The 21,978-nt window shown below is 39.8% G+C and overlaps 1 protein-coding gene across 2 annotated transcripts in view; it reads right to left on the bottom strand.

Annotated features, from left to right (window-relative positions):
• MAST2 (microtubule associated serine/threonine kinase 2) overlaps nt 1-21,978 on the bottom strand; it is a 249,236-nt gene that overhangs the window by 53,095 nt on the left and 174,163 nt on the right. For both annotated transcript variants that reach the window (XM_084852639.1, XM_084852640.1), the window contains 4 exons: nt 19,510-19,585; nt 9,648-9,726; nt 8,521-8,675; nt 1,220-1,295 (listed from right to left, as the gene is read on the bottom strand). In XM_084852639.1, coding sequence (XP_084708765.1) covers nt 1,220-1,295; nt 8,521-8,675; nt 9,648-9,726; nt 19,510-19,585 — 386 coding nt within the window. The remainder of the gene's footprint in view (nt 1-1,219; nt 1,296-8,520; nt 8,676-9,647; nt 9,727-19,509; nt 19,586-21,978) is intronic.

Here is a 21,978-nt window from a genome sequence, read left to right on the forward strand (position 1 = left end):
TATCAAGCCAAACAACATTGGAGAAGTAGGATGATGGATGAGTATGTGCGTGAAGCCTGTAAGACCATGAAAAACTAAACTTGGTGTGCGACTGGCTTCTCTTACTTATTAGCCTAGTAATGTAATGCAGGTAACTGACAGGTGGGGCCCAGTGTACCAAGAGAAGAAATGTTTATTTGCTTCATTTATATGCCACGTATCCACCACAAAAAGTAGTGTCCCATGCAGAGTTTCAAATGAGATAAAACAATTTAATTACATTTAGAACAGCAAAAAAATAAAATGATGCAAGCAAAAATGGCAATCAATAAAAATCAACACAACGAGCAGTTCAGCAGGATCAGGGTCCAATTAAAAACCCTGGATCCTGGAGAATGAAGAAGTTTTAACCTGGTGCTGGAAAGAGGTTACCTCCCAAATCCATCTTGGGGGGTGGAGGTGGCATTCTAAAGATGAGGAGTCACCACTGGTAAGCTGCCTAATTTCAGAGGTAGGAGCACCCATAGAAAGGCCTCTGCAGCACACTTTAAAGGCCAAGCATGCTCATATGGGAGGAAGTAGTCCTTTCAGAAATAGCCTAAACTGAGGTAGGAAAATGCATCCAGTTCAGTCATAACTCCCAGAGTACCTGCCAAGTTAGTCTGTTGAAGACTAACAGATGTATTCTGGCATAAGCTTTTTTGGACCAGAATCCACTTCATCAGATGTTGCATATGATGAACTCTAGTCCCCAAAAGCTTATGCTACAACAGCTGTTACTTCTTAAGGTGCCACGAAACTTGTTTTTCCGGTTCAGTCATGGCATCTGAAGCATAGTACTATCAGATGTAGGGCAAGAACTGTGGGTTTATAATGCCAAAAAACTTTAAAACCCAAAATACTTGTCACAAGTCCTAAAAACCTTAGGGGTTTCCCCCACATGTAATAGGGCAAGAAGTCACAGTTTTCCTTTATTTTTGTGGAACATGTCTATATTTTCAGTATAAGACCAATATAAATTTGATTTAATTTGATTCTCATTTCAAAAAATGATGGGGTCCTGTTTATTAATTTTCATTTTAAATGAGCAAGGTCCTCTTCCTTAAGAATCTGAATACAGCAGAATTGCAAGGTCATCAAATATAGGGTCTTTGACAGAAATTAGCTCTCGCTCATGCACTTCCTATAGTGCCTCATTAAACTGGTTGATAAACAGATTGTTCAAAGTACTGGATCTTACCTTTGGAAATCTTTCTTTGTATACATGATTCATCATTATTATTTCACTATCAAAGGACACTGGAGAACGACCAGGACTGGAGAAAAAAAAAGTTAAGAATTTTAAACATTGTTGAAACCTAGGCAGTGAGACTGTGCTGTTATATACCAACTACAGCCATCACTACATTAATATAATTACACATGAATATGCGTACAAGTAGACATATGAGTGAGGCGTATCCTCCATGTTTTTTACTGGTGTCTTCCATGTTGTCTTAGGCAAATATAAATAACAACGGTGCTTATGGAGTTTCAGTGTCAAGGATAGGAAAAGATAAGTGAACGAAGACCAAGAGTTGCTCCTTTGGAACCATATGAATCAGGTGACCAAAGATACCTTTGTTAGACGGTTTATGTCTAACTGATATATTAGACATCATAATCCCTTAAAAATATATACCTTTTATTCATCTGGGCATAAGACCTATTCAAGAATAGATTGTTCGTTTATGACACCCTGTTTGAGAAACAAATTAAAAGTCAAAACCACTCCACGGATTTATGCAGACTGTGCCCCTATGATATGTAAAACCCAATTACAAAAAAGAATTCCAGATTGAAGTTAAATGTATTACTATTCAAAAATGGGGATCCCTAAATTAAAATGCAAAATAATTTTGGAAATAAATTACTTTTCAATTACATACCTTTGATGGCATAGAGTACATTTAAAGCCTGTGTAAGAGGTCAGTTTATCTCCACAGGGATTTATTATAGGATAGTAAGATTATTTTAGAGGAGGATAAAAAAAGAGGAAGAACATCAGGTTATGGGCACAGATGATAGTGAACGATGAATGGAACTAGTAATGGATAAATAAAAATTAGTGGATGCTTACTCAATAGCAAAAACCTTAGCATATTCTAAACAAAAAAATCTGAATCTGACAATAAGTCTGGGGAATTATTTGCAAACAGATTGAAAGGGAAAATATAAAAACCTGTATTCAAAAGTAACGATAAAACATATGATGAGAATGAGATAGTACATGGATTTGCCAAGTATTGTGGGGATTTATATAAATCTAAACTATCTCTAAGTGATTACATGAACTGAATTAATGTTCCCCAAACTACAAGGGAACATAACGAGAAATAAGTTATTCCCATTTTCACTAAAGAAGTGGGAAAAGCAATTTTTAAAAATATTCAGGCTCAGATAGGATACTTGAAGAATTCTACCAGACAATGAATGAATGGTATCTAGCATGATGGTAATGTTTAATGAAGTAACAGCAAAAAATAGATCCCCTAAATCTTGAGGGGAAGTACATAGTGACTGGGTTCGGGCAATCAGCAGGGGAAACAACACAGAATGGGTTGTTTCCCCCACGGCCTGCAGTAGGGGTTGTGGGGTAGGTGAGAAGCCATTCCCACCGTGCCACGCACCGGGTTCAGATGACATGGCAACCCACAATATGGCGTATGTAATTAGGAAAATGCTGGTCACTCAACTGGCACAGGCAGAGGAAATAACTCATACCACGTTGTTTCCCCTGCTGATAGTCCAAACGAGGCCATAGGGTTAGGGTCTGGAAAGAATCCTGAAAATCCTGAATCATATAAAACCATATCACTCTTGAATATAGATAATAAGCTTTTGGCATTTTAGAATTACATAAAGAAAGATCAGACTGGATTCATATTGGGAAGACAATGATCCTGGAATATCAGAAAAATGCTAAATTTGATTGATTATACTAGGAAGCATATTTTTTTATTGTATGTTCATGGAGAAAGCTTTTGGTTCCACTGAATGGAAATTGATGTTAGCAGCATTAGAGAAGTTCATATTTGAGCCAAACATTTGTAACTTGGTAGAAAGCTTCTATATAGCACCCACCTACAGCAAGGGTAAATGGTTGTCTCCAATAATTAAGTTACAGCAAGGTGTTAGGCAATGCTGCCCCTTATCCTGTCCCCTTATTCAATATTTGTATAGAATGGTAAAACACATCAGGGAAAATGTAAATATTAAATGAGTTAGAATAAATCAATATGAGACAAAGTTCATGTCATATGCCGATGACATTGTTTTAACTCTCCAGGATCCATTATTGCCAGGTATAGCTCTTACAGACAGAATTGCAGTCTTCAGCAAAGTGTCTGGATGTAAGATAAATTTGGGGATAGCAGAAATATTTGGTATAGATATGGAAAATCAACGGAAAATAAAAACCGAGGATCTAACGGTATCAAGACGTAAATGAAGTGGGATATGATATTTGAGCATTAATTTGCCTAATAACAACAGATTTGGTCAAATATAATTATTTGCCTCTTTTAGAAAAAGTCAAACAAGCTGTAATCAGATGGGTCAAATTACCTATATCTTGGCTAGAGTGAGTAGCAGCCATAAAAATCAAAACACACCCTAAAATTAAAATTTTGTCACTTGCAGATATGTTACCACAGCAAATTTTGAAGAGATGTCAATAAGAAACGAATACATCTGAAATTATCAAAAGCCTGGAATAAAGGCATAAATTACACAGCAGCATATTTCACAAGGTAATTCATGTGTATCCAAGATTAAACCATATTATCTGGATTTAACCATATTATAAAGATTTAACCATATTATCAGGATTAGTGGCAACGGTACGGAGGTTTTGGGAATATAAGGATTCCTCACCATGGATGTTGGTACAAACTGGCACTGATGTACTACTTTCAGACTGGATCTGGGGTACTAAACAAGAGTGTAAAGAAACTTATTCAAACAAAATTAGAAAATCAATAATTTCAATTTGGAATAAATATAAGTTACTTTTGGCCCCAGGTATCTCTCCACTTGCACCTGAGATAAATGGGACTGGTTTCCAGAGAGTAAGAAATAAGGGAGATTTTTCCAACTGGATTAATGGAGGTATATCTAGATTTATAGATTTCATATGTCAGGGAGTGATGTCATAAATGCAACTGGCACAAAGAAATTCTGGTTTGCATTTTATCAATACTTTTTATCAATTTATAAATACTATTTTATCAATATTTACAATCAGGAATTATATTCAAAATATCATTAGATGCACATAAACAGATCTCTTTTGCCTTTTGAAAAGAATGCTATTTGAGACAGGCACAATGGATTATATCAACAACAAAAAATGAGGAAAATAATACCACAAAACAGCAGTAGCATAGACTAGCTTGCTCAGACCATTTTTTCTGCCAGGAACGCTGTACATGCTGTAAAATCCAGAATTCGACTGAAGCAGCTAAAATGTAACTAGCTGTTAGATTTACCTTTTTCTTTTATTTGAATGTCTGTGTGTGATTTGGTTGCTTTCCTTTCTCTTCCTTTTTTTTATTGTGTCAAAAAAACCTTTACCAAAAAAACCTTCTTTATACACACTGGCAGGTAACGTCATTGGTTAAAGGGTTATATCTCTAAAATTTCTCATTACAATCTTCCCCGTGTGCTAGACTGCATGGGTGTAAGCTACTCCTTGTGATCTAAGGGTATTTCACAGGTTTCTCTAACACAAAAACTGAAGCCAATTCAGTAGACAAGTTGTGTGTGTCCAAGCACTTCTTTCCTAGTCTGGAGTGCACCATGCATATAGTCAGTGGATTATCTGAATTATCTGAATCTCCACATGCATAAATTATTACTTGTATTTGTGACAAACAATTCAGGAAATCTACTGAACACATACAAGTTGCAATTCAGGATACAAATAAAAGCACCCATGCTTGCACAGAGTAGTTGTGTGACACATGCTAAAGTGTTCACACACATACACTGCATATATTTAAGACAAAACTGCTTTTCAGGCCAGATTTCACATTAAACCTAACCTACTTGTTCCCTTAATAGTGGGAGGAAGGGAGCAAGTAACTCTTGAGGCATTTTGCCCAATGTGATTAAACATTTCCAATTGTTTTACATTAATATCTCAAAAATAGTGGGAGACAGGAGTCTATTGGAGTGTCACCCATCTGCCAAATGTGTTAGGAAACTACTGAGCATGAGATTAAAAGATGTAATATCTGAGTCACAATGCAGTCTAGCAGGATGTCCAACAAAAACAAAATTCTGCTGATCATCCTTTAGTAAAACGTTTAGGAACAATACTATTATTTGAGGGGATACATTTTAAACCCTAACAGATGTTACAGCTTGAGTATGCAAACAATATGGTTTGCTCTCATTTCATGTATCACAAGCTGGTATGTAATGTTATGACTCATTATTTGGTTAAGTAGCCTTGAAGGCAGAATGAGGTAATACAGACAGAAATTACACTTAGGGTGCAAACCTATGCATGTTTAGAGAGAGAAAGCTCCTACAATTCCCAGCAAACCCCAGCCAGCCATGCTGGCTGGGGAATGTTGCAAGTAGGACGTTTTTCTTTCTCAACATGCATAGGATTTCACCTGTCATTGCTTAACTGCAACAAATTAAGATATATTTTCTTTAATCTTGATTTTAAAGTACATTGTCTTTCCAATTATTACACAAAAGTAAATAACTTAGTGTAATTATAATTTTGACAAATACAATACATGTATAAAGAACATAAGAGCCATGCTGAATCAGACCAAAGATCTATCTAGTCCAGCATTCTGTTCACACAGTGGCCAACCAGCTGCCTATAGGGCATGAGTACAACAGCACCCTTCTGCTTGTGCTCCCCAGAAACTGGTTTACAGAGGTATATTGCCTTTGAATCTGGAGGTAATATATAGTCATCATGACTAGTAACTACTGATAGCCTTATGTGCCATGAATTTGTGTGATCCCCTTTTAAGGCCATCCAGGTTGATGACCATCACTACATCTAGCATAAAGACAAAGGCCAGGATCTAACAGATCCCTTGAGCTGGTGGTCCAGGCTCACCGGTGGCAGCACATGGGCAGGCAGCCCCCCTGACGGCCACAATGTCGCACTTCCAGAGGGAAGCGTTGAAATAAGTGGAAATGTTCATTGAGATCTGCCCCTTCCAGAAATGTCCATTTCCTGACATTTGGGGGCTTGCCCCCGGAAGCGCAACATCACTGCTGTGGGTGGAAGGAGCTGTGCACACCCTGGGAACTGGCAGTGCTGACCAGTATCACTGGATCCTACTCAAAGTCCTAGGATTAACGTAATTTTAAATAATTTTTTTAAGTATATAAAATATATTGTGTGGAAAGACAACATTCTAATTAAAAGTATGTGTATTAAATTTTACTACATGTACAGCTGATACACTGAAGATGATGATCCTGGATTAGATGCACAAGTTATACAATAATTATACTATATTTAAAAGCAGCACTATCAGCTCTCTCTAGAATATTATAGGAACAAAAATAGCCTACATTTTTTAAACAGAGGGGATTAAATTTATGAAGATTAACATTCAACATGTTTTAGTACTGATTTATCAAGCACATATAGTACTCTAGCCATAAATTGGATGATAGTAATAGGAAACGTGTATGGGTTAAATATGCAAATCAATCAATCAACAAATCTCCCAAGCCTGGAACAGCCAAATGTACTAGCTATCCAGGCTAGCAATAAAAACAGAAATTAGAAATAAAACATGTCAAGTTAAATGTCTAATTGATCACAGAAATGTTGTGATGCAGTATATCACATAACTACGAAAATTATAAGAACAATTGAGTAAATGACCAAAGACTAGCTGCAAGAAATGACTTGTTATGTCATACCTTCTAGAAGACAGTTTACTAGGGAAAAATTAGCATACAGCTCTATAAAAGTGGAAATTTGGGGCAGAAGGTGTGATTTCAAGAAATAACCTACAACACAATGCTTGTGACATCACAGCTGCTTGGGTGCAGGAGGTATAGTGCAGTATAAAATAGTTTAATATTTTATACTGGAATAATGTCCAGTGGGTCAAACTGAAGGAGGCAAGACTAGTTCTCTAAGATTCAGGATAAGCTTTGTCATACGTACAAAATTCTTATCGAAAGAAAAGATTTTTTTCTGGAAATGAGCACATGTCATTACTAGGCTTCAGAAATTCACCAGAACAGCCTTATGATCTATGCCTTAAACAAACTGCCATAAACTAAAAACATGAGACAATAACTAATGCTGCTGTTACAGCACTAGCACAAACCAACACTAGTGCAACGTCATCAGCACTTCCTAGGCAAAGAGGAAAAGTGATGATTTGCCACCAGCCACTGAATTTCAGCAGCAAGCTACACCACCAAATTTTGGTGCAAGTCGACACTTTTTCCCTTTGCCTAGCAAGTGCTAATGACATTGCACTAGAATTGCAAGTGCACTGAGCCATGATCAGCTTCTAACAGATTGTTTGCACTAGAATATCACCCATAATCTTCTGTGAAGCTTCCCAAATCAGCTTTTCCAGATGCAAGGGAAAGGAAAGAGGGAACTATTCTCTGCACAGCAGCCTAGGGAAGTCCAGCATCTTGCCACCAACCATGCTTAGTTCACGGCACACCTGCCTATGCAAGGTTTTGGGATTACTCTTAAGACCATCGTGGGCAGAGTGAAGGGAGCAATTGTTGAAGGCCTGGTGTGGAGAGACAAGGACTGAAATGGCACACAGAGCTACATCTCTTCTCCACTTTGGCCACTTTCATAAATTAACTTCAGTGTGATAAAGAGACAGAGGTGGGGAACTGGCATTTTAAATACACAGACACACACACACACACACTTTATAGGACAGCAGTAGAACATTCTATGGTTGGCTTCATTTCCATTCTGGCACAGAGAGCTTTTAGACTGGTGGAGAACAGGCCCAGCCTACTGCTCAGTCACTTAGCAGCAGACATGCTTCTTTGCTAGTTGGGTTTGCTCAAGCTGAAGCACTATCCTGGCAAGAATTTCCTTCCTGTACCAATTGCAGACTCATTTCCCACTCCCAAAGCTGATTTCTGTTTTTAGGGAGAGGCAAAGTTATTCAGGGTCCATTATTAAAAGGTTTCTTGTGGATTACTTTCAACAATTCCTGTTCCCCACCAGCCAAGGGAGTAGTCTGAGGTTTCAGCATAGACGAGAGGAGGGCCTTGCACTACATTCTAAAGGTCATCATGCAACCTTGTCCAAGTTGCACCAACAAAAACAAGCAATAATGACATGGGAGAGGTTTCGAGATTCTAGTGTTGAAGTACTTGATTCACACGAAGTGCTGCTTTAGCTGTTATGATGCTGCAGCAGATGAAGGCTGAAACAGAATGAGGTGGCTGTTCTTGCAAGCATACATCAGAAAACTAGGCAGATGAAATGAATCTTGTATACCAGAAGTAGGATGCAAAGTTCACCTGAGGCTGCGAGACCGGGGGCGCAGTGCTGGAGAGTGCCGTCCTTCCTCATCAGTGATGCTCTCTGTGCTGAAGTGCTTTGTCAGGAAATGAAGTTCATCAGCTGTCGGCTGATAGGGCAGTTGGTGCAGCTTCTCCTGAGATGAGCATGATGACTAAGAACAAAATATATACTTGACATGAGGCACAGGACTTAATATGCATAAACGCACAATAATGCTACCAATTATTTTGTTTCAAGAAGAAAAAAAAAATGCTTATGGATCTTGTTGCCCCTGGCCTCTTGAGTAAAGGAAAGAGATCTGATATACAAGAGGAAGAACTATGAAGAGACAAAACCATTCCTGCACAGAGTAACAATTTTCCTTCACATGCCTGATCTGACCCACGGGTATGGGCCACTAACTAGCAACCTCTGCTTTAAATGATTAAATGAACAAGATCTAGGTAAAAAGCTTTTAATAAAAATATGGAATAATCTATGTAAATGGGAAATTGTTCACCTGTCTCTATCTTACATAGAATTAATCATATCAAAATACTCTCTCAACTGGTCATCAGATAGAGACAAATTACACAAAAACAACAACCCCAAAGCAGCAACATAGAGATTGCAAAGGTTATGAAAGAACTCTTGGGGCTACATTATGTATGTATGCCCATCATTTGTGACTAATCATCCAGTATTGATTAGCCTATCCAAATAGGCCATTACAGATTGATCACTGACAGAACATTAATATTCCCCGACATAGTCAAACACAATGCTTTTCGATTGTGACAATTCACACATTCAGCTAATGAAGTGGTATACGTAAATGTGTGAGCCAGCCCTCAGCATATTAATAAGAACACACATTGCTCTCTTTGTTCACATATTCCAAATGAATAATACAAAAAGATGAAGGACAGGCTGCAAGAATGGTTTGCACTAGATACTTGAAACAGTTTTGAAGTCCCACTATAGTAAAAGCTATAAAAACAGTAAAGTTAACAAGTCATAATATATGTCAGAGAGGATAGGCAAAAAAAGAAACAAATATAGTTAAAGCATCGTGGACTATTGGAAGTAAAAGGAACAGAATTAAAAGTAATTTACTAAATAACTACGGAAAACATCAGCTTACTGAAACTGTTGAACTGGGAGTGTTTGTTCCATATCCAGATGAAGGGAGTGAGGCCAGTGACCAACGACGCCCATCTGTCCTAGAGAGAGATGCAAGCAGTGTTACTTCTAAATGCTACCAGAAATGTACAAGTAACAGATTTATTCTGCTTCAGTATCCCATATACAGTAGTTAGTGGCCAATGTGTTTACTCTAGACACCCACTTCATTTCTCCCCCAAATGGCTTCAGGCTGGCTATGAAGCAATGGCAGTAATGAATACGTATTTGAGAATCCAGCATGTAGTCTGCCAGTTGCTGACCCATGGTATAAACACTAGGAGTAACAATACCCCCCGAAAGCACAATGAACTCTATAGAGTTTCTCTATTTGCTTAAATACATTTTCAGCGGCTCTTTTAATGGCAGTCACAAACACACACACGGGCGCGCACACTCCTTAAAGGAATGGCTATTACTATGGATGCCACAAATTGTTTATTAGGTTCCTTAAAACTCACTACATTTCACTGACTTAAGAAATACCTGTTGCAAAACCTTTGGCCAACTCGTAGCAATTGAAATTGCAGTGCAATTTCAATAATTTGATACTGCATTGATCTGACTTATCAAATATATTTTTGTAGACAAATTGTTTGTCAGTATGAATTGCAAGTTCTCCACAGGCTGATGCGGCACAAACTGATCAAGAATGTAAAATCTGTATCTAAATAAAACTATACAATCTATAAATCTGCTGAGGTGATTTTAATGAATGATTCTCTAAGACTACATTCACATAAAAAGCTGCTCTGCAAGAAATCCAGGACACTAATAATAGATTTCAGACAACCCAGAAATCTAATGAAGAGGTATACTTTGGAGATAATGGGGTGGGGTTTGGTTTTTTTTTTGCTTTTTTCCCCATTTGGTAACTACAGATATCTTCTTAATGCTGTCGAACAGCTATGGTCACAAGCTCATCCAGCAGCTGAATTGGGGGCAGTCCACTTGTACTTTGTTCTTCCAGCCACACTAGTCTTTGCCACTGCAGATAAGAGTGACTGTGGGGCCAGCAGGAGCTGTACAGTCTGTATGATCCAATTTACAACACAGCACAGGGTTCTTCCCATACCACATCATAGCTGGCAGTGGTAGCTTTGTTGTACACATCTTGTTCTTCTAATTTAGCACTATAGTGACATGACAAAACACGAGAGGCTACTAAAAAAATGCGCCCTTAGATGAGGGTTAAGTTCTTCAGATGTTATATACTCAATAGAATTTTAATAGGCAATCCATTGATTTAGAATCGCAGCTCTATAGCTGTGAATTGCTTTTGCTAGTTTACATTTTAAACTTTAAAATGTCTAAACATAGAAAGTTGTGGCAGATATCTATGTACATATACATGGAGTTCTTAAGGAATGGAATAATGTCCGGTGGCATAATATATGATCAGCAAGATAGTGCTGTGTTAAAAGTATGGAAGAAAGTGAATGGAGCAGTTTTTGAAGATTTCTGACTTGCTTTTGATTTCTTGTTTGCATTTGATGACAATGTTGTGATTGCTGTCTTAGCGAGAAGTGACGGATCTGAACATTCCTATAAGTTGCTAAGAGTGTCAATAACCAAGTGTGTTTTGCAAAAACTTGTGGTAAAATATCCTTATTTCACCTGGTATCTCAAAAGAAAATTAGGTATAATTGAGTAAGGAGCAGGCTTCCCATTCCCTTTATTTGACTCAGGAAAACAGTTTACATTTCTAACCCACCTTCTCTGTTAAGATTAGACAAGGAACAGCATAAACATTTAATAAACAATGCCTTCATGCTTCATGCACAGAAACACAAATATTTAAGCTGTAATGACAGAATCCATGCTAAAATCAAAACCCCATTTAGTCAAGCTTTTGAACATAAAGATCCTCAAATGTCACTGCTATTTTTCTGCTGTGTATTACACCTTATATGTCAAATATGCTGCACAGTGAATTACCATTTGGATGATAATGAACAACCAATTAGAGGTTTAAAATTTATTTTGAAGAAGCGGAGAGATTGATTGCAGGTATGATGAAATATTTTTCATCACACCATTCATATTAAATTGCATTTAATACGAATGGTGAGATAAAAATATTTCAACACTTTTGCAAAATTATTCTTGGAATAATTCAAATGTTGAGGACCTTTCCAACACTGATGCCATACTGGGTAATACCAAAGCAACTAAATGCTAAGTCTCCCTAAACATGGGGCTGCTTCCCCAATGGCTTTTTTGTGGAAGGTGCTTAAAACTACTTCTGTATGATGACTGCTTCGCACAGGAAACTGTCCATATGCAACAACTTACCATATAGGTTGCTCCCACCAGGTAGTTGTCTTCCCAAAACATACATCTCCAGCTTATCAGTACACCATCTCAGAATTTAGTCACTGATACTAGATACAATATTCCAGTTGAGGTGAAACAGAAGAACACCCCATTTGCTATATATAACTCTTCTCACAATGGCATTTGTTTGCAACTACATTATATTGCTGACTTATATTTAGATTACATCCTGCTGAAGTTCCCAGAGAACAAGATCCTCTGTGTAAAAGATCCTATCCACAATGCTGACCTGCCCCCCTCCCCTGCCAAAAAAACCCCCCAATAGCTGAAGCTCAAGGAGATGCCTCTTTAAATCTTGGTCACCTCTCTTTTTAAAGTAATTTTCTAGCTATTTTATATTACCATGCAACAGAACTAGATCACCTTCATAAGGCTAGAATCCTATACAGATTTACGTGGGAATAAGCCCCACTGAACTCAATGGAACTTACTTTTGAGTAGGTATGTATAGAACTGTCTCATGAGATCAAGTTTAAAACAGCAGCAGGATTTTCTTTTAGAGGGAGGTTTGCTAAACTTTAAAAAGCAGACATTGTTCATTTTAACTGGCAGTGTAGTGCCAGTACACCTAAATGGGGTTATGATTGCATATAAGCTCACTGGGGCCTTAGCATGCAAAAGCATTCCATTTGCATTCCACACAGTACATATCTGCTGTACCATTACCTGTCTGCCCTGTGTCCATGGCTATATAAAAGAAACGGTACCAGTAATAAAAATCAAGAACAAAACACAATCTTCTTGTAAACACGTACTAAACTGTTAATATTATTTTTATGCTTTTAAATTACTCTTGGAATTTTTATGGTTGAAGGATGTTGTATAAATTTATAAAATAAATAAATAAATAAATAAGTGCGCATACATGTAATAAAAGATGAGTGTAGGAAAATCCTGTAGTTTATGCATCATTTATTTACAATGTAACAATTTTAACACCACTGAAACACTCAGTTTTGAGAATTACTCATCTTTGTTTCTCAGGTTTGAGAAGTACTCAGCTTTGTTATTAGTAACAAATAGCTGATGGTCATAACACCATAAGGCTTGAGAATTACTGCAAAACAACAATATTTCCAGAGCAAGCCAGGAGGACAGTATCTTGACAATACCTCTAAGAACATTACACTGTATGAAAAAGAATTCGAACACTGGATAACAAAAATTACTTAGTGGGGCAACACATCAGGAAAGGGTAAACAAGGGCTACAGAAATCAGTTGCTACATAATGGTAGGGCCAAAGTGGCAAGGAGGTTGTCAAAGTGCTACCCAAGAAACATATAGGCAGCCTGCAGCATGCTGGAGCCCTGGGGTGCCCTGCCCACTTTTCCCTGCCACCCAACTGATCAGCCATCTAATAGGAATGTGGAAACAGTGATCAGGCCCGAATGGGGGGTGGGGGGAGAGGAGAAGAGATTTTAATTATTAAAAGATTTTGCGCCCACCCTATATCAATAGATCCCAGGGTGGGATACAATAATAAAAACAATTCAGCATAAAACCAAAGTCTAGAATTAAATCAGTATTAAAACTCAAGCAAACAAATAAAGAACTACCACCAGTAAGAGCAAAAATGTTGGATAAACAGCCAGGTCTTTAAATTGTGCCGAAATATGGTCAATGTCAGCACCAGCCAGGGCTACAAAAGAAAGGAAACCAAACTCACCGACCACACTCCGTGACTTAGGGCACAATCATATAGGGATGGCGGTAAGCCTCCAAAGCTCCAACTTTGGAGACTTACGGCCATCCAAAGCAGAGTGGGAGGTGTAGCAAAGGTGATCAGTGCAGCAGGGGCAATCTTCTCCTCTGCACTCCTCCCACTCTGTATTTTTGTAGACAGGCGTTTTTGCCCGTCTAGCTAAGGTGGTGGGGAGGGGAAGGATAGGAGGCTGGGGAGACCTGGGGATAGGGTGTAAGCCATCCCCTCCCCTCTCTGCCCACTGGCACACCCCCTTTGCCTCCTCTGAGGTCGTCTTTATGAGCTTAGAGAGGCAGCCAGCGCAGTTTTCTCCATGCCAGTTGCGAGGGGGAGGAAAGGGGGTGGGAAGCTCAGATTACTAGGCCTAAGATTAGAGTGCTGTCTATGACCTTGGATCCAGGAATCTGAACTATCCTATGACCTCCCCAGACTTTGTCTAGGGGCTATAGGATTGCTCTCCCCATGTCTCAGCTCTAATGACGAAGTGCCAACGTAAAAAGTACAGCACATATGTGAGTTAAGCATCTGCGCAGGTTTAGCATCAGGGTGGGGAAAGCATGGCAGTCAGTCATTCTCAGCTTTTTCCTAGCAAATAAGTTTGTTTACCTGGACAACTAATGCAATAATAATAATAAAAGTAACAGCCATGCAGGCAGAAAACCAGCAGGGCTGTGGGAGATATCCATGTTATTGTAATGAGTGTCCCATTTATGACTATCTGCCTGCTGGACAGAAGCTGTGGGTGCCCAGTGTAATGAGCTCCTAGCCTTCATTTGTTCCCTGGAAGCCACGGCTGTGACCTGGAGAAGCTGAGAGAGGCAGAGAGGTTTGTGGTCGAGACCTCTGCGGAGCTGATAGCAGCATCCCAATCCCTGGGTGAGAGTTCCTCAGTGGTCATGGAGAATGGGGGTCTTGGGGAAGAAGGGTTTCACTCCAAGGAAATGATCTATTAGAAGGGACCCATTGCTTGGAAGATGAATAGATATCTTCTCACATCAAGCATATGCCTCCACGGGGTGGGGGCCTTGTGGCAATGGGACATTCAATAATTGGAGACATAGTCAGCTGGGTTTGTGATGTGTGCATAGACCACATGGCAATCTTCCTGCCTAGTGTGAAGGTTGCAGATATCATATGTCATCTAGATAGCTTGGTAGATAGTGCTGGCGTGAAGTCAGCGGTCATGGTGGTGCATGTTGGTAACAATGATGGGGAAAATGTAGTTGCTAGGTCCTAGAAGCCAAATTTATGTTGCTGGGTAGGAGGCTGAAAATCAGGACCCCCAATTTAGCTTTCTCTGAAACACTACCTGTTCCATGAGCAGGGACTGACAGACCAGCAAAGTTGTGGAGTCTCAGCACATGGATGAGCTGGTGGTATACGGAGGATGGATTTAGATTTGTTAGGCACTAAGGAACATTCTGGGGCAAGCTAGAGCTCATACAAAAAGGGCAGGCACCAGGTGAACCAGAATGGAACAAGACTGCTGGTGCTTAAATTTTAAGGTTTTACACAGAACCCTGGGGGAAAGCTGACAGAAGTTGGAAAGCATCCAATACAGCTTAAATCATCCCTAGCGGATGAAGGTGAGAATATTTCTGATTGCCCAAATGGGGATGGGGTGGAAATAGGCCATGAGCATATGATAAAACGTGAAAGCCAATCAAAGAGGCCTAAAGGCTATAGCAGAAAATGCATATTCCAGAGACATTAGCACACCATGTATGTGTTTCTACGCTGCTTGAAGCCCCTGAGCCAAGATGAGAGAATTGGAATGCTTGGCTTTAAAGGAGAATGTAGATATAGTGAGCATAATGGAAATCTGGTGGAGTGGTGAGAACCAGCAGGACATGGTCATTTCTGGATACAAACCCTATAGGAAGGATGGGGAAGGACATACTGGAGAAGCTGTCCCTCTGTATGTCAAAAAGGGCAAAATGTCAAGCAAACTAGAAACCTTAAAAGGGGCAGACTCACTCACAGAATCATTGTGGATAATAATACCAGGCTCTAAAAGTATTTTTGTACTGTGGAGTTGCTATTGTCCCCCTAGCCAATGGGTGGCTGGAAGGGCATTGGCCTTGTTCACTTCTCCCTTTTTTTCTGTAGCCAGATTCTTGGGGTTCCTGGCACATATGTTCAAGCATATTTTGGTTAGCCTGGTGTGACTTTGTATAGCCTGGTATGACCCTAAAGAAGCCCCTCCCAAGAAAGATGATTGGCTTAGCTAAACACTTTCCTTTTAAAAAGCCTGTTCTACAGCCATACTCCTCTGGTATCAGAAGACTTGCAGCCAGACTGGAGAGAGCCAGCGTCAAACAACAGGATCTAGGAGAGGTTGTTGCAATGAAAGCATCCATTCAGAAAAGTGTGCGAATACCAGCCCCCCAAATTAAGACTAAACAAATGCAAGATCTTTCTGACAGAAACTTTGCCCTGAAAAGACAAGACAGACAATAAGCACACAGTGCTATCCAATGCAGGAGCTATGATGGGAGAACCTACAGTTACAGAGCAGCAGCTGAATCTGTTTGCTGGTAAGTGATGTCAAGTTTGTGAGATGGGATGTTAGTATAAGGATCAGGAAGTGTAAAACAGATGAGACAGACAAGGGGCAACAGCTGCAGCTGTACCAAGTTGAAGGGGCTGGCCCATTCCTGTGGCATGCCTAGTATAGAGCTGGGGAACAAAAGTTTTGAAAACATATTAACTTGGGGTCAACTGAAGCAGGAAGCTCTCTGGGGCCAGCAAGATTTACCACTGCAGGGCTTATCAGGTAGTGGGGTGGTAGTGCTAACAGTTTCTCTTCACCCTAAAGATGTGTGGGCTATGACAGGCCAAGAGCAAGATATGACTGTTTAAGGTTCAGATCCATGTTGGCTTCACCAGAAAGAGACAGGGTCTTTCTTTAGTGCCTCACCAAGGACACCAGTAACTACAGAATTTGCTGCAGATAAGCAAGTCAGTTAGGTTGTGGCCTTATTCAAGCTGTCTCATGTGCCTTCACTCCTAGGTCTGGGAGAAAATCCTCTTGGCAATGCTGCATAAGGAGCCTTTAAATATAGCCATACCAATAAGCCAATGAGACCTAAATAGATTTTTTGTTACCAGTATTGTGACTATTTTAGAAAGACTACTCAAGATTGATGGGTCTACATTTTTTCTGAGTTCCACACAGCACCTGGCAAACTACTGACACTAAATAAACACAAAAGGAGAAGCAGTAGTACAGTGATTCCCTGTTTATCTTCCCCTTTTAATCTAAGTATTCACACTGTATTTGTGCTGAGAGGCGTGTGATGTTATACTGCAGTAGTGTGTAAAGAACCGGACAACTACTTTTCCATTGCAAAATGCCTCAGAAGGGGACCAATTTGCATCACAGAAAAGACAGGAGGGAAAGAAGTACTTTCCTTGTCAGTGGCTTTTACTCAATGAGTGCTCAGTAGTGTGACCATGTTGCTGGGGGAGCAACTGACAGGGGAAGAAATTAGCACTCTCTTCATCTCCCCCAGAAGGCACTTTGCAATGGAGAAGGTGATGTCAAAACTGTATTACAGCGGGCTGTAGTGTAACACATAGCTGGCCACCTGTCTGGGCAACTTCTGTAAGACCCTACGCAAATGGCATTTTCAGTTTCTCAGATTTCGAAGCTGCCACTCTTTCCAGAATATGGCATATAGCTATATTAGGAGAATGCTGTCTGAGCGTCCCCTTTTGCTCTACAACTGTTAAATAACAAATACAAGTTAACAAGATTACCACTACTTGTCTGAACCAGCATATGTGTAAGCTGTCGGAACTGTTTTACAAATAGTGAAATGTAGAGGTGGTAGTTTGTATTCTGAAAGATACTGCTTTATCTCAATACGACAACAAATTATCAGAATAATTTATGCACAATGACCATTTATCTGCTACTAGTTTATCTGTTTTTTCTTCATGAATTCTCATCAGAAATTGTATCTTTAAAGTCTGGCTTAGTCAGAACTATTTGGATGCTGAAGTTCAGTTATTATGTTCTTTACAAGGTAGCTTCCAGGCAATAGGGCTGTGAAATATTAGAGCAGCATTTCCCAACCTGGTGTCCTCCAGGTATGTTGGACTACAGCTCCAATTGCCACCAGCTACCTGGAGGCCACTTTTCAGCATGGTGGCTCTAGCTTGGTGCACATAAATGTACTAGAAACTGGAACTCTTAATTTATGAAGGCGTCTGCTGTGATTTTCAATTGCGGGCTTTCAATCAACCAAAAAATACTATGAATGAGATATGGCTATAACTGCAAACATATTTTTGCAAACATATGGCTGGCAACCATATTTTGCTCTCCACCAGTCCAAAGATAGTAACAAGCTTTATTCTGCATTTGTCATTCTTGATCCTCTTATGAACTGAACATTTTCCTAAACGGGTAGTGCTTAAAGCAGAGATGGCTATCTCAAACCAATTTCATCTGGCTGCTGTAGGCCCTTCCAAATGGTAATCAGAATGTAGAAACAAACTGATTTTATTTTCCTCATATGAAAAGTTTAACTGAGCATTACACTTTTTTTGTTAAATCTTTGTCAATAGCATGTTAAAATAATCAACTGTGAAAATAAATAATTCTCATTATTCACTAAGGGCAAGTCTTAACTATTTACTTCCATCTTGTAAGTCCATTTGTTGAAATCAAACAAAGAATGCATAACTTCCTCCACAAAGCATTCTCACTTTCTTGGAAAAACAATGCATAATCTGCTTTCCTTTGTTGCCAACATTCTAACATTCTGTATCATTCAACATACTTTATGGCAGCTCCCACATTTATGGAGCTCCATGACATGTGAAGGTATCAAGAAGGGTAGAAATAACAATGCAGATAGTGAACAAGACATGTGATACTTCCCTGAAGAGGGCAGACAGAGGCACAATGTGACAACACAATATATTGCATTTCAGCCCTGAGTAGTTCCAGACATACAGCATTTAGCTGTTTGAAAAAGGCAATAACAATTGCCTTGTTTGAGAACTGCAACCATCTTAGTATGGTGGTAGAGTTAGGTAAGTTCTCAAGCTGCCCACCTCCCATGACAGTTTTGCTTTGGGCAGGGACTAGAGCTTAGGGGTGGGTGGGTTTGGCCATCCTGCATTAACCATGAATGAGGTGGTCTCACTAACAGGCAAACCTAAATGAATCCAGCAAATTAAATGTTTTTCAGCCACATCCCCAAGAAAATGGCTAAGAGTATGGGAACCCACCTGCACTGGGCCTCTGTCCACTACCATTCTTCTTCCTAATTTTACCCAGCAATTGGGCTGGGCCAGGGTGAAAGCTGCCTCCCTCAAGCCAGCTTGGACAAGTTAAAGCCAAAGTCCTGCACGCCAAACCAACTAGAAGCATGGCTAACAAAGCTGTGGTCTGTTATTCAAACTGTATGTACCAGCTCCCTCTTTTCTTCCCCATTTCCACTGCAGGATACAAGGGATAGCAACTTCATAATCTCTTGCCCTATATGTTTAAATATAGGCACAAAAACCTAGAAACCATTTTCTTAAAGATAGGCACAAAGCATAAACATTTGGGTGAACCAGGTCTTGTGTGTGGCTTTATTGTTTTTTTGCTTTTTTGCAGTGCTTTAAATTCTGGATGGAAAGCTAGCAAAAACAATGTTACAAATAATTCTTGAGAGTTAGTGAGTCAGTCAAACATTCATGTACAAATTACTTTAAGCAGCAGAAAACACCAATGGTCTCACATAGCTTTCACATGCTAAGCAGAACAAAAACATGTGCACATACCTACGGGCAGGAACAAAGGAAAAGTGAGAAGGCGCATTTGGGGAGAAATTTCTGGGACTATCCAATGGACTTCCACCTGTTCAAAAAAGTACAAAAAATGACATTTATTCTGCATTCACTATCTACCATTTCTGTTACCATATTTGATGAGCATCTGATATGCTGTACGAGTGCTTGAGACTTGCATGTGCAGTTGCCAATAATGATTTTTTCATGTCTATTTTTATTCTATGTCAATCAAAAGGAGCTGATCTTTCATTGTTTCTACAGCTGCAAATATAAATACATTTATTTGAACTTGGGATTAAAAGTAGCGCGACATTCTGAAAAATTGGCATCAGGATACCAGTTCATTGTAACATAAACATGTAAGAAGAGCTCTGCTGGATCAGACCAAATCCTATTCCCACAGTAGGAAACCAGATGGCTATGGAAAGCCCACAAGCAGGAAGTGAGCACAATAGCATACAGCATCTGAATCTGGAAGTAATATACAGCCATCATGACTAATAGCCATTGATAACCAATCCTCTATGAATTTGTCTAATCCCCTTTTAGCACCGTTAAATTTGGCTACCACATCTTGTAGTAGCAAATTCCATAGTTTAACTATGTAATGTGTAAACAAGTACTTCCTGTGGTCTGTCTATTCAGCTCCCAATAATCACCTTCAAAATATGATTCCTTGCTTTTGTAGTAAGAAACATCTATGCTAAGATCCCCAACAAAGTGCCATGGGCACAATAGTACCCGTGCAGACCTCCCTCAGTGCCTACAAAATCTCATTGCCTCGTAAAGTACAAAGAGGTGAGAGGAAATGAGAAGAGTGTCTCTCCCACTTCCTCTTTCAACACTATCTCCTTTTCCAGGCTGGGATTAGTACCCGAGCAGCCAATCCAGCCTGGAAAAATACAGAGGTGACAGAGGAAGGCTGAAATAGAAAGGCTGAAGCAACCAGAATGGAATGCCCCATGAGAAAATGTTTTAAACTGAAGGAAGGAAGGAAGGAGAGAGAGAGAGAGAGAGAGAGAGAGAGAGCAAGCAAGCAAGCAAGCAAGCAAGCAAGCAAGAAGCTTATGGGGAAGGTGCAAGTGGAGTGACATGAGGGGAAAGGAAGGAAAATGAAGGGAAAGAGCAGAGTATGTCTGTGGGGCTTTTTCACCTTTCTCAGGTGTGTGTGTGTGTGTGTTTCCCCAGCCTCGCTGGGTCTGCGTGTGTCTGTAGTTTCCCCATCCCCATTCTCTGTGTGTGCATGTGCATGTGTATGTGTATGTCTTGTTTTCCCCCCATCCTCTGTGTGTGTCTGTGTGTTGTTTTTCCCTCCTCTCCATCCCCTATGTATGTTTGTTTTTCTGTTCCTCCCCCAGTCTGTGCATTGCCTTTCTCTAGGTCTGTATATGGCACAGCAGCCATTTCGTAAATGGGAATGCCTCGCTGGTGGCAGCCATTTTGTCATGGCTCTCATGACATTCTCTCAAAATTCTGAATGTGCTCATGGGCCTAAAAAGGTTGGGGATACTTCAAGTTGTGTCAACTTTCATTAGAAGACTTACATTTTAAGCAATTGTAACAGGGCCTCAGGGCAAACAATGAAAAAATGGCTTTTATTCAGCCTTAGTAATTAACGACATGCAAATTATACATTCTTCATTCACTGGATATAGGGAAATTAGCTTCATTTGTGTTAACATTCAAGGTAAGGAAGGACTTCTGTCACCTGTTTGCAGGGAAGTATAAGCCCCTCTCTAGTTTCAGACAATAAACCCTTGAGAAGATCGGATTTTTAGTGAGAAATGAGTGTAAAGGAGATGGCCTAGTTGGTAGAGAGGTCGTGGTAGGTAAGCATTAACTGAGTAAGGCATTTCTTTTAGTCAGTATATTATTGTTTTACTGGAGAGAGTAGTAGGATTCAATGAAGAAGATTTGCAACCCCAGACACCTGGGGCTAGCAAGGAGACTGGAATGGCTCAAGGCTGGAGGTGCTAGTCTGAGTTCTTATCTCAATTCTAGGCAGTTATCCATCTCGGCCTGCCAAAGGACCAGCCCAGCTGGGAAGGTGTGAAAATGCCATCTCATCCTCCTTGGGAGGAGGGAGGGGGGCAAAGAAGTTGGAAGCTGGGTGGGAAATACTATAAAACAGATAGGAGGGTCTCCATCCTTTGTCCTTTGGTTTTTCATCTGGTCTGGGTGGAAGGTTCCCGTATGTTGGCAAAGACAAAAGATCCTACTTTGGTATGTAAGTAGTTAGGCCAGGTAGCGTTTATTATTTTAGCCTATGTTGGGTTTCCAACCGGGGAATTGGTTCTTGGGTATTCCTCTTTGTATCATGTTTTATTGTTCTTCCCGTTCCCTCACCCCTAATTTATAAACTTCTACCTCAAACTTTGATGCTGCTATTCCTTTCCATTCAGTGCTAAATTCAGTGGCTACTGTTTTCTCCAAAAGGGCTGGAGAGATTGGAGAATTCCT

Source organism: Heloderma suspectum, chromosome 4 (assembly GCF_057233095.1).
Source record: "Heloderma suspectum isolate Gila_16-S chromosome 4, 16-S_ref, whole genome shotgun sequence".
NCBI lineage: Eukaryota > Metazoa > Chordata > Lepidosauria > Squamata > Helodermatidae > Heloderma > Heloderma suspectum.